This window comes from Salmo salar, chromosome 23 (assembly GCF_965601325.2).
Source record: "Salmo salar chromosome 23, fSalSal1, whole genome shotgun sequence".
NCBI classification, from domain to species: domain Eukaryota; kingdom Metazoa; phylum Chordata; class Actinopteri; order Salmoniformes; family Salmonidae; genus Salmo; species Salmo salar.
In genome coordinates, this window is record NC_138313.1 from 43,732,181 (window position 1) to 43,746,530 (window position 14,350).

The following is a 14,350-nucleotide window of genomic DNA, read 5'->3' on the forward strand; positions in this document are numbered from 1 at the left end:
GCTAACGAGCCCCACGTCACCGCTAACGAGCCCCACGTCACCGCTAACGAGCCCCACGTCACCGCTAACGAGCCAGACGTCACCGTTAAAGAACCAGACGTCACCGCTAACGAGTCAGACGTCACCATTAACGAGCCCCACGTCACCGCTAACGAGCCCCACGTCACCGCTAACGAGCCAGACGTCACCGCTAAAGAGCCCCACGTCACCGCTAAAGAGCCCCATGTCACCGCTAAAGAGCCAGACGTCACCGCTAAAGAGCCAGACGTCACCGCTAAAGAGCCAGACGTCACCGCTAAAGAGTTCCACGTCACCGCTAAAGAGCCAGACGTCACCTTTAAAGAGCCAGACGTCACCGCTAACGAGCCCCACGTCACCGCTAACGAGCCCCACGTCACCGCTAACGAGCCAGACGTCACCGTTAAAGAACCAGACGTCACCGCTAACGAGTCAGACGTCACCATTAACGAGCCCCACGTCACCGCTAACGAGCCCCACGTCACCGCTAACGAGCCAGACGTCACCGCTAAAGAGCCCCATGTCACCGCTAAAGAGCCAGACGTCACCGCTAACGAGACCCACGTCACCGCTAACGAGCCCCACGTCACCGCTAACGAGCCCCACGTCACCGCTAACGAGCCCCACGTCACCGCTAACGAGCCAGACGTCACCGTTAAAGAACCAGACGTCACCGCTAACGAGCCAGACGTCACCATTAAAGAGCCCCACGTCACCGCTAAAGAGCCCCATGTCACCGCTAAAGAGCCAGACGTCACCGCTAAAGAGCCAGACGTCACCGCTAAAGAGCCCCACGTCACCGCTAAAGAGTTCCACGTCACCGCTAAAGAGCCCCACGTCACCGCTAAAGAGCCAGACGTCACCGTTAAAGAGTTCCACGTCACCGCTAACGAGCCAGACGTCACCGCTAAAGAGCCCCATGTCACCGCTAAAGAGCCAGACGTCACCATTAAAGAACCAGACGTCACCGCTAACGAGCCAGACGTCACCATTAAAGAGCCCCACGTCACCGCTAAAGAACCAGACGTCACCGCTAAAGAGCCCCACGTCACCGCTAAAGAGCCAGACGTCACCGCTAAAGAGCCAGACGTCACCGCTAAAGAGCCAGACGTCACCGTTAAAGAGCCCCACGTCACCGCTAAAGAGCCCCACGTCACCGCTAACGAGCCAGATGTCACCGCTAAAGAGCCCCATGTCACCGCTAACGAGCCAGACGTCACCGTTAAAGAGCCCCACGTCACCGCTAACGAGCCCCCCGTCACCGCTAACGAGCCCCACGTCACCGCTAAAGAACCCCACGTCACCGCTAAAGAGCCCCACGTCACCGTTAAAGAGTTCCACGTCACCGCTAAAGAGCCCCACGTCACCGCTAAAGAACCCCACGTCACCGCTAAAGAGCCCCACGTCACCGTTAAAGAGTTCCACGTCACCGCTAACGAGCCCCACGTCACCGCTAAAGAGCCAGACGTCACCGCTAAAGAGCCAGACGTCACCGCTAAAGAGCCAGACGTCACCGCTAAAGAGCCAGACGTCACCGCTAAAGAGCCAGACGTCACCGCTAAAGAGCCAGACGTCACCGCTAAAGAGCCAGACGTCACCGCTAACGAGCCCCACGTCACCGCTAAAGAGCCCCACGTCACCGCTAAAGAGCCAGACGTCACCGCTAAAGAGCCCCACGTCACCGCTAAAGAGTCCCATGTCACCGCTAACGAGCCCCATGTCACCGCTAACGAGCCAGACGTCACCGCTAACGAGCCAGACGTCACCGCCATCGAGACAGCAAAATAGTCACAACCATAGAGAATGATTACAACCATTAGAATGGACATTCCCATTCAAGTCAACATTCCGTGATGGGTGGACCCACAGACATATTATACTTGAACTTGTATCCATCCCATTCAGTTTCTATAGTTACATCATGGAGCATTGGATTAAATAGGAAACTTTATTGTCCACACAATACTGTAGTTCAAAGAGTTAAAAATTGTATGCCAGTCGGTGTGACTGTCAACACGCCTTATTCTGTTGTTGACCTGAAGTGTGGTCCATACGTACTGACTCACAGACAGACACAGAGGAGGCTGGTGAGCGGAGGACGGCTCATAATAATGGCCGGAACAGAGAAAATGGAATGGCATCAAAAACATGTGTTTTGACGTATTTGATACCATTCCACTTATTTCCGCTCCAGCTATTACCACGAGCCCGTCCTCCCCAATTAAGGTGCCACCAACTTCCTGTGGACAAATACAGAGAAAGAGACCTTACCTGTTCTAGCTTGAAGAGGTGCTGGTTGAAGTAGTGATGGAGCCTCTCGTTGGCCAAGTTGATACAGAACTGCTCAAAGCTGTTGTTCTCGTAGTCTTCAAAACCAAAGATGTCCAGCACTCCAATTGAAAGAATCTGAAGTGAAAGAGAGTTTAGTTAGCTGTGTTTTATCTATATTCAAATATTAAACATTTTAATACATAACTCAACTCAGAAACAAAGGAAATTAATGTTCCACTACAGACCCTGGTTTGATCACAGGCTATATCACATCCGGCCGTGATCGGGAGTCCCACTACAGACCCTGGTTTGATCAGAGGCGGGAGTCCCACAACAGAGAGATAGATGAGGACTGAGGGACACCACAGAGAGATAGATGAGGACTGAGGGACACCACAGAGAGATAGATGAGGACTGACACCACAGAGAGATAGATGAGGACTGACACCACAGAGAGATAGATGAGGACTGAGGGACACCACAGAGAGATAGATGAGGACTGAGGGACACAACAGAGAGATAGATGAGGACTGAGGGACACCACAGAGAGATAGATGAGGACTGACACCACAGAGAGATAGATGAGGACTGAGGGACACCACAGAGAGATAGATGAGGACTGAGGGACACCACAGAGAGAGAGGTGAGGACTGAGGGACACAACAGAGAGATAGATGAGGACTGAGGGACACCACAGAGAGATAGATGAGGACTGAGGGACACCACAGAGAGATAGATGAGGACTGAGGGACACCACAGAGAGATAGATGAGGACTGAGGGACACCACAGAGAGAGAGGTGAGGACTGAGGGACACAACAGAGAGATAGATGAGGACTGAGGGACACCACAGAGAGATAGATGAGGACTGAGGGACACCACAGAGAGATAGATGAGGACTGAGGGACACAACAGAGAGATAGATGAGGACTGAGGGACACAACAGAGAGATAGATGAGGACTGAGGGACACCACATAGAGAGAGATGAGGACTGAGGGACACCACAGAGAGAGAGGTGAGGACTGAGGGACACCACAGAGAGATAGATGAGGACTGAGGGACACAACAGAGAGATAGATGAGGACTGAGGGACACAACAGAGAGATAGATGAGGACTGAGGGACACCACAGAGAGATAGATGAGGACTGAGGGACACAACAGAGAGATAGATGAGGACTGAGGGACACCACAGAGAGATAGATGAGGACTGAGGGACACCACAGAGAGATAGATGAGGACTGAGGGACACAACAGAGTCTCTCACATGACCCCAAACCACAGCAGTGTAAAACTAACCTCATCTGCTCTCTCTCACATTTGCACACACACACACACACACACCCACACACACACACACACACACACACACACACACACACACACACACACACACACACACACACACACACACACACACACACACACACACACACACACACACCTTTTGTGCACACACACACACACAGATGGCCATTATGCCATCTGCAACAATGTTCTGGGCACACATGTGGACACACACACACACAGATTTGGGAGGAGAGAAGCAAATATGATCTGTGATCTAATCCTTTGGATGCCCGCTGGGCAAAGCCAGCCAGCTGCCACATGGTTCCCACCCAGTGCAATCCTCATTTCACCCCCAGCCGAGAGGGAGAGAGCGAGAGAGAGAGACAGAGACGACGTTGGAGGCAGCTTATGGTAGAGAAACTTCAATTCTCTGGTAACCGCTCTGGTGAACATTCCTGCAGTCAGCATATCAATCGCACGCTCACTCAAAACTTTAGACATCTGTGGCATTGTGTTGTGTGACAAAACTGAACATTTTAGAGAGGCCTTTTATTGATTCCAGCACAAGGTGCATCTGTGTAATTGATTAGGCTATTTAAATCAGCAGCCTTGATATGCCACACATGTCAGGTGGATGGATTATCTTGGCAAAGGAGAAATGATCACTAACAGGGATGTAAGCAAATTTGTGCACAACATTTTAGAGAAATAAGCATATGGAAAATGTATGCAATCTTTTATTTCAGCACGAGACCAACACTTTACATGTTGTGTTTATATTTTGTTCACTATAGTTACAGGGGAGAGGAGGGGGGATGAACAAACCAACAGGAAGTTGGAGATGATGATCAAGTGGCCATGATGGTATGAGGGTCAGATTTGGAATTTAGCCAGGACACCAAGGTTATAATACGTGCCATGGTATCTTTAGTGACCACAGAGAGTCATGACAACCAAAAGGCAGCACCTTACACAGGGAAATGTCCCCCATCACTTCCCTGGGGAATTGGAATATTTTGTTGGGGACCAGAGGAAAGAGCACCTCCTACTGGCCCTCCAACACCACTTCCAGCAGCATCTGGTCTCCCATCCAGGGACCAACCAGGACAAACCCTGCTTAGCTTCAGAAGCAAGCCAGCAGTGGGATGCAGAGTGGTATGCTGCTGTGTGTCTGTGTGTCTGTGTGTCTGTGTCCAAATCCTACCTTGGCACTGTGCTCCAGGTCCTTGTTGTTGAGCAGAGCATGGTTGGTCCTGAACACGATCCAGTCAAACAGGGCGCTGTACAGGGATTTGGCCATGGAGTCCCGAACGGTACCAGCCTACACACACAGAGACAATCATGAGTCTTGGATACATTTTACAGTCTGCTCCAATCACAGTGCTATACACACACACTGTACACACACAGTACATTCATCTAATCTGGACCATGGGCTGATCCTCCTGTAAACCCCACCCCCCATTCACACACACACACACACACACACACACACACACACAGTTGTTGAAATCCTTACATTATGTAAATTAGGTATAAGCAACAACGGCAAACATGTATTAAATAATCTGTTGCACTGTACACAACAAATGAATCCACCAGACATACCAATAGAAAAGTGTATGTATGTGTATAAACGTCTTTAACATATGCTTAAAGTATGTTATTGTCCTGACGTTTTTCCTCCTTCTAAAAGTGCTTGCTAATCCCTCTGTGCAGTGTGTGGTTTTAGAAACGTGTACAAGGTTATCAGAGACTCAAGGCCATGGCCACACAAAGACCAGGAGTACAGCATCACAAAACAACAATCTATGTAATGTACAGTATCCATCTCTCTCCCTGTCTGTTGATCTATCTATCTAACTCTCTAATGTATTAGTCTGTTGATCTAGGCCTATCTAGCACTCTATGTATTAGTCTGTTGATCTAGGCCTCTATCTATCTATCTATCTATCTATCTATCTATCTATCTATCTATCTATCTATCTATCTATCTATCTATCTATCTATCTATCTATCTATCTATCTATCTATCTATCTATCTATCTATCTATCTGTCTCTCTAATGTATTAGTCTGTTAATCTAGGCCTATCTATCTATCTATCTATCTATCTATCTATCTATCTATCTATCTATCTATCTATCTATCTATCTATCTATCTATCTATCTATCTATCTATCTATCTCTCTAATGTATTAGTCTGTTAATCTAGGCCTATCTAACACTCTAATGTATTAGTCTGTTAATCTATCTATCTATCTATCTATCTATCTATCTATCTATCTATCTATCTATCTATCTATCTGTCTGTCTGTCTGTCTGTCTGTCTGTCTGTCTGTCTGTCTGTCTGTCTGTCTGTCTGTCTGTCTGTCTGTCTGTCTGTCTGTCTGTCTGTCTGTCTGTCTGTCTGTCTGTCTGTCTGTCTGTCTGTCTGTCTGTCTGTCTGTCTGTGTCTGTCTTTGTCTCTACTGTATTTCCTATAGCATATATCTTCCCATCTGTATAAATATCTCTCCATCTCTTCATAAAATGTCTCTATCTAGACATCTACCCATCTTAACTGTCTGCCTGTCTGTTTACACATCTCTCAATCCAGATATATGTCTGTCTGCAGTATCACTGACTTAGGGATGCGGGACCATTTTAATAACACTCTCTCTCCCATCTGCTTCTCCAACAGAGGACAGAAGCCCAGCCAACACCTGCTCTCTAAACAGTACTGCATTGCACCAGCTTAGCAAAGCAAAACCAAGGCCCACAGTCTGTGTTTCTCTATACCTTTAAGCTGATCAATGTCAATGTCACCTTAACAAGCTTTGACGTGTGTACTTTAGAGGCTAATGAACAAGTGTTCTATCATCAACATTCTGACCTGATCTGTTCTATCATCAGCATTCTGATCTGTTCTATCATCAACATTCTGATCTGTTCTATCATCAACATTCTGATCTGTTCTATCATCAACAATCTGACCTGATCTGTTCTATCATCAACATTCTGATCTGTTCTATCATCAACATTCTGATCTGTTCTGTCATCAACATTCTGATCTGATCTGTTCTATCATCAACAATCTGACCTGATCTGTTCTATCATCAACATTCTGATCTGTTCTATCATCAACATTCTGATCTGTTCTATCATCAACATTCTGACCTGATCTGTTCTATCATCAACATTCTGACCTGATCTGTTCTATCATCAACATTCTGACCTGATCTGTTCTATCATCAGCATTCTGACCTGTTCTATCATCAACATTCTGACCTGATCTGTTCTATCATCAGCATTCTGACCTGATCTGTTCTATCATCAACATTCTGACCTGATCTGTTCTATCATCAACATTCTGACCTGATCTGTTCTATCATCAACATTCTGACCTGATCTGTTCTATCATCAACATTCTGACCTGATCTGTTCTATCATCAGCATTCTGACCTGATCTGTTCTATCATCAACATTCTGACCTGATCTGTTCTATCATCAACATTCTGACCTGATCTGTTCTATCATCAACATTCTGACCTGATCTGTTCTATCATCAACATTCTGACCTGATCTGTTCTATCATCAACATTCTGACCTGATCTGTTCTATCATCAACATTCTGACCTGATCTGTTCTATCATCAACATTCTGACCTGATCTGTTCTATCATCAACATTCTGACCTGATCTGTTCTATCATCAGCATTCTGATCTGTTCTATCATCAACAATCTGACCTGATCTGTTCTATCATCAACATTCTGACCTGATCTGTTCTATCATCAACATTCTGACCTGATCTGTTCTAGCATCAACATTCTGACCTGTTCTATCATCAACATTCTGACCTGATCTGTTCTATCATCAACAATCTGACCTGATCTGTTCTATCATCAACATTCTGATCTGTTCTATCATCAACATTCTGATCTGTTCTATCATCAACATTCTGACCTGATCTGTTCTATCATCAACATTCTGACCTGATCTGTTCTATCATCAACATTCTGACCTGTTCTATCATCAACATTCTGACCTGATCTGTTCTATCATCAACATTCCGACCTGATCTGTTCTTTCATCAACATTCTGATCTGTTCTTTCACCAACATTCTGACCTGATCTGTTCTATCATCAACATTCTGACCTGATCTGTTCTATCATCAACATTCTGACCTGATCTGTTCTATCATCAACATTCTGATCTGTTCTATCACCAACATTCTGACCTGATCTGTTCTATCATCAACATTCTGACCTGATCTGTTCTATCATCAACAATCTGACCTGATCTGTTCTATCATCAACATTCTGACCTGATCTGTTCTATCATCAACATTCTGACCTGATCTGTTCTATCATCAACATTCTGACCTGATCTGTTCTATCATCAACATTCTGATCTGTTCTATCATCAGCATTCTGACCTGATCTGTTCTTTCATCAACATTCTGACCTGTTCTATCATCAACATTCTGACCTGATCTGTTCTATCATCAACATTCTGACCTGATCTGTTCTATCATCAACATTCTGACCTGATCTGTTCTATCATCAGCATTCTGACCTGTTCTATCATCAGCATTCTGACCTGTTCTATCATCAGCATTCTGATCTGTTCTATCATCAACATTCTGATCTGTTCTATCATCATCATTCTGCCCTGATCTGTTCTATCATCAGCATCTGCCCTGATCTGTTCTATCATCATCATTCTGCCCTGATTTGTTCCATCATCAACATCTGCCCTGATCTGTTCTATCATCAACATTCTGATCTGTTCTATCATCAACATTCTGATCTGTTCTATCATCAACATTCTGATCTGTTCTATCATCAACATTCTGATCTGTTCTATCATCAACATTCTGATCTGTTCCATCATCAACATTCTGATCTGTTCTATCATCAACATTCTGATCTGTTCTATCATCAACATTCTGATTTGTTCCATCATCAACATTCTGATCTGTTCTATCATCAACATTCTGATCTGTTCTATCCATCATCAACATTCTGATCTGTTCTCCAAGGACACAAGACATTGGGGAATGTGAAGTATTTTCTGTCAAGTGTATTTATGTGGTTCATCTTTCCCCTCTGAACCTGTAGAAGTGTTGAACTAGAAGATTAAAGACTAAACTACCCTCTTGACTTTCCATAACCCCCTCATACAGTCGGTCTAATGTCACAATGCTGTTATATAGTCCTTTGGTCAGATAGACTTCCACCTATATGGTGACTACGCATCACAAGAAGTCTCACATCCGCTACATAACACCATTGTTGTTAGCGGTTAGCTCACAGCCTACCAAGCCCACAGGCGCTAACTAGTTTAGAACAATGTTAGCCAGTATCAGTGTAACATGTTAGCATGCCAGCTAAGTTCCTCTAATGCTAACAATGTTAACTAGCCAACAGTAGTGTAACGTCTGTTAGCATGCCAGCTAACAGCAAGCAAGTTCCCTCTGGTTTTTCTATGACGCCCCAAGCCCTGCTGTGCTACAACACTACAGCTTTAGGTGTTTTGAGATTCAGAGCCAAAGCTTTAAGTGTCTCCAGACAGACAAATCACTTTTTGGATACTTCAGCTATCCATAAAAAAACAACAGTACCAAGACAGACGATTACGTGTCTCAACAAGCCAAAGGGAAAATATGCTCTCCACTTACAGATGATGAAAGGCATGCTAAGCTAATATAAGTGGAGTTGGAATGAGGACTTGGACATATGACCATCAGCCTTTGGCAGTTTGGAGTGTTAGGGAAAGGGATTGGGCGGTGGAAGAGCAAAACAGAATTCTATTGGTCCCCAAATAACTGGATGATCTTTGTCACTGGGAGGCTGTACACGGACCCTTCTGGCAACTGCCACATTGACAGCAAAGTTACTCCAATAGTAGGCCATCTTATGCATGCTTTGTGAAGCTACTGTAGCTAGTATAGGGTGAATATGGGCTAATGTGAGTGGAGTTTGTTTCAGGTTAGCTGTGGTTGGTCAGACATGAGTCACCTCAGTCAAATTCCACGTTTTACACTCAGTTTTTTTTTCTTCCTAAGGCTTGGGCTTATAAGCCTTTGCACAAGCTCTAATATGCATATGTGTGTTTTGAATTACTCATCACCTTAGAAAGCGCTGTTTATTTCGTTGTGTTAAGCTTTGAAACAACATCTAAAATGACCATGTTTTTCCCTCAATTTTACACTGCTGTTGAACTTCCTTTTTCAAATTGATTATCACAGTTAGGTAAGTATTAAAAACACTATCCTGTTTTGATGAGTGTTTGATGTGATTTTAGATTGCATTTGCATTGATGTCACAGTGGTTAGAGGACCAATAGAACTCTGAGTACAAGGCCATTAGGACCTGATGGAGGAACAATAGAGCCCTGAGTACCAGTCCATTAGGACCTGATGGAGGAACAATAGAGCCCTGAGTACCAGGCCATTAGGACCTGATGGAGGGTCAGTAGAGCCCTGAGTACCAGGCCTTTAGGACCTGATGGAGGGACAATAGAGCCCTGAGTACCAAGCCAATAGGACCATGTTCCTGAACAGATTTCACTTGGTTTTCCTAAGTTAAGCACTGGGTAGCTGCAGGAACAGGGTTGGAGAGCCCATGGCATACAGAGTTTGGGTGGAATATCACCTGTAGAGCAACGAGAGCCTGCTCCTCAAACAGTTCTTGATGCACGGAGTGTATTCTTATATTTATTTCTCAGGCTGCTCATATTAAGCACATGCTCTGCTATAAAACCGAAATAGCCTACAAAACGGACCGGCGGGAAAGCGCGAGGCCTCCATTCGTTATTTGAGTGCGTACAGATGGTGTAGTTTTTTTCCCTGCCCATTTGATAATGGTCCATTCTAAATCAAAACAAATTTTACATATTAGTCAAGACGAAATTCAATTGAGATGAGTCTGATGGGTGAAAATATGATCGCTTGATGAGAGAACAGCTGTGCAGCCTGAGGTTAGGAACAGAGAGCACGCTTTTTTTACTACTTTCTCAAATCATCAATAGCCTGTATTAGCATCATACAGCCCATATACATTTTGATTTCGAACACATTGTAAGGTTTGTATCATTCACAACTAAAGTTGCCAAATAACTCTAAATCTAGCGTATATGACCTGTTTCAAATGATCACTTTTACACTCAACATAGCTACTTCAAATGTGCACTTGCTCTGGAATGGGAAAAATATCCTTTCTATTTTATTCAGCTACTGTAAGTTAAATTACAGTATATTATTCTTACTATAAAATTATATAATATAAAATAATGGCCATTAGACTTATAAGCATAGCTAAATGAACAAGCCTACAGCCTATGGCATTGAGTATAGCCAGATAACATACAGTAGGCCAACTCATATTCTGTTCTTCTGAAATCCATTTTCTTCATATCACAATGTTTCTTTAGACCTGACTAAAATAAATAATGGATTTATTGTGATGGTGTATATTAAATTAATTTATTCAACTTTTTAAAATGTTGATGTTGTAAAGCCACTCATCAGTGGCTTGTAGTCTATGCATGGCAGCCTGGAGATGCTAACCGTGTTTATGTCAATTAACGGTCAATTACCGTGAGACCGGCAGGCTTTTGCATGACAATTACCGGCTGACAAAATGTAATGACCGCCACAGCCCTAGCATGGGCCACCATGAGCCAGAACAGCTTCAATGTGCCTTGGCATATATTCTACAAGTGTCCAGAACTCTATTGGTCCCGTGTGGCTCAGTTGGTAGAGCATGGTGTTTGCAACGCCAGGGTTGTGAGTTTGATTCCCACGGGGGACCAGTATGGAGAAAAAAATGTATGAAATGTATGCATTCACTACTGTAAGTCGCTCTTGATAAGAGCGTCTGCTAAATGACTAAAATGAGAAATAAAATGGGACGGATGTTTTGTTGATGCTGATAGTTTTGGCATTTAGCCTACATGTTTTGTTAATGCTGGTAGTTTTGGCAGTTAGCCTACATGTTTTGTTAATGCTGGTAGTTTTGGCAGTTAGCCTACATGTTTTGTTAATGCTGGTAGTTTTGGCAGTTAGCCTACATGTTTTGTTAATGCTGGTAGTTTTGGCAGTTAGCCTACATGTTTTGTTAATGCTGGTAGTTTTGGCAGTTAGCCTACATGTTTTGTTAATGCTGGTAGTTTTGGCAGATAGCCTACATGTTTTGTTAATGGTGGTAGTTTTGGCATTTAGCCTACATGTTTTGTTAATGCTGGTAGTTTTGGCAGTTAGCCTACATGTTTTGTTAATGCTGGTAGTTTTGGCAGTTAGCCTACATGTTTTGTTAATGCTGGTAGTTTTGGCATTTAGCCTACATGTTTTGTTAATGCTGGTAGTTTTGTCAGTTAGCCTACATGTTTTGTTAATGCTGGTAGTTTTGGCATTTAGCCTACATGTTTTGTTAATGCTAGTAGTTTTGGCAGTTAGCCTACATGTAAGTCTATGTTGTAACTGGAGGCAGGTCCAACATGTAACATATAGGTAATTGCCAAAATAATGGAAACACTTGAGTAAATGAGGGATACAAAGTATATTGAAAGCAGGTGCTTCCACACAGGTGTGGTTCATGAGTTAATTAAGCAATTAACATCCCATCATGCTTAGGGTCATGTATAAAAATTCTGGACAGGCCATGGCTGTCTCAGTCACCAGATCTCAACCCAATTGAATGTTACGGAAGATTCTGGAGCAGCGCCTGTTTTTCAACTCCATCACCAAATGATTACATTTCTCGTGGAAGAATGGTGTCACATCCCTCCAATAGAGTTCAGACACATAAGATATATGAAGCTATTCTGGCTCGTGGTGGCTCAACGCCCTATTAAGACACTTTATGTTGACGTTTCCTTTATTTTGGCAGTTACATGTAGGTCTGTGGTGTAACTCTAACAGATTATAGAGCTGACACCATTTTCCTACTCTACATGACAGATAATGTTGTCTGTAAGGCCTACATACTACACTGAATATGAACCTTCTGTAACCTTGCATGTCCCTGAACACACCCTTATGTACATTAGAGTGTTTGCAGGCAGTAAGTGAGTTTAAACCGCTTCGACTAGGTCCAGGGGGAGCACAGATTCACGATGAAGAAAAAATATGTTATATATACACCACACATTTCTAATAAACAATCTGTAATGTTGCGCGTCCCTAAGCATGTCCCATACGTCCCATATGTACAGGTCATTTCAACTAGGTTCTGGGGAGCAGAGAATCGTGACCAAGTAAAAATATGCGTTTTAAAAAGCCTTCTGCATTATTGACCTCATCGTTATTTTTAGAGGAATGAGCTTCACTGTTTCCTGTTTCCTGCTCCCAAAGGTCATATAAGTCCACATGCATTATGCAGCCCAATCAAAACACGCTCCCAATCAAAACTACTCAAAAGGTCCATCCTGGGATTTTCAAACACGATAAAGAACATTTGCAATGACGTGTCGTTTGAACGAACATCCACTGTCACGAAACATCACAAGTCAAACACAATTAAATGATTTACCACAATGGGAGTGTGGAGCTAGATATGGAATGGATGGAGAGAAAAAATGAGCTAAAAACAAAGGTTGTTTTTATAGGAGGGCCACCCTAAATAATAAGAGGGAAGTTATCAGAGAGAGTTTAGTTTAGAGCCTGTAATGAGGTCTTGGTTGGTGTTTGGTAATTAGAAACCTATGCCGGGTAGACCAAAACACAGAGAGCCGTGGTCTTTCTCCACTAATGGCTTACAAACATGCTCCGCGAGCCACGGGAGGTGTAAAACAACACCCTGCATGAGCCCGCACTGCACATGCCTCGCCGGCCTCTTCTCCACACGGGGTGGCTGTGTTTTTGAGGCATTTGTGTCCAATTGGATGCCTGTTTTTGATGCGAGTTTATAGGAGAGTGTGTGTTTGATTGCGTGTGTGTGTCTCTGTGTCTGTGCGTTAGCTACAAAGATATAAACATAGTTGTGATATAGCGTGGCACCATTTAATCTAAAGCACATGAATGCATGGTTTAAGAAGTTCCTTATCCTCCAAACGTCTCACTTTAAAAACAGGAAACAGGAAGTGGTGGAATCTGATTATCTGGAGCCAAATCGACAGTGAGTCAGTGTAGCTTATCTACACACACTACATACACGCACGCACACAGCAGAGCTGGGGTTAATTAAAACAACACTGTCGTCCTCTCTCATTAGCTAGCATGCAGCAAGCCATAGCCCCTGTTGTCCTCTCTCATTAGCTAGCATGCAGCAAGCCATAGCCCCTGTTGTCCTCTCTCATTAGCTAGCATGCAGCAAGCCTTAGCTACAGTAGGCTTTTATAGTACGTCTTTATAGGACTTCTCATGAAATAACTAAATTAATGCTTGGTAATATAGATTTTCCATTAGAATAAAATGGTAATGAGAGCAGGAAACTGACAGGTATCCAACCACTCAAGTCTTAAAAAAAAGAAAAAAAGGTATGAGGGGCCAGAAGGAGACAATGGAACAGGACCTCTCCCAAATCAGGTCCATCTGAACCCCAGTGTGACGGGACAGCTACCCGGGAGATACTTTAGTCCAGGAGGGAAAATGATTTTGAGAGAAAAGATGCTACACTTGCCAAGCCCTTTCTTCATGGGCCCTTGTACAATAAAATGGTTTAACGTTATGGCAGAAAGTCATGGATTCCACAAGCCTGCTCCAGGCAAAGGAGAAAAAGAGAGGGAGAGAGAGTAACTATGAACTATTTCCACATCGTTACAACACTGTACATAGCCATAATGACATT

The 14,350-nt window shown here is 43.8% G+C and overlaps 1 protein-coding gene across 1 annotated transcript in view; it reads right to left on the reverse strand.

Annotated features, from left to right (window-relative positions):
* Positions 1-14,350, reverse strand: part of LOC106584683 (unconventional myosin-IXAb) — a 307,526-nt gene that overhangs the window by 109,225 nt on the left and 183,951 nt on the right. Inside the window, exons 10-11 of the mRNA XM_082968258.1 lie at positions 4,782-4,898; positions 2,290-2,424 (exon numbers count right to left, since the gene is read on the reverse strand). Coding sequence (XP_082824384.1) covers positions 2,290-2,424; positions 4,782-4,898 — 252 coding nt within the window. The remainder of the gene's footprint in view (positions 1-2,289; positions 2,425-4,781; positions 4,899-14,350) is intronic.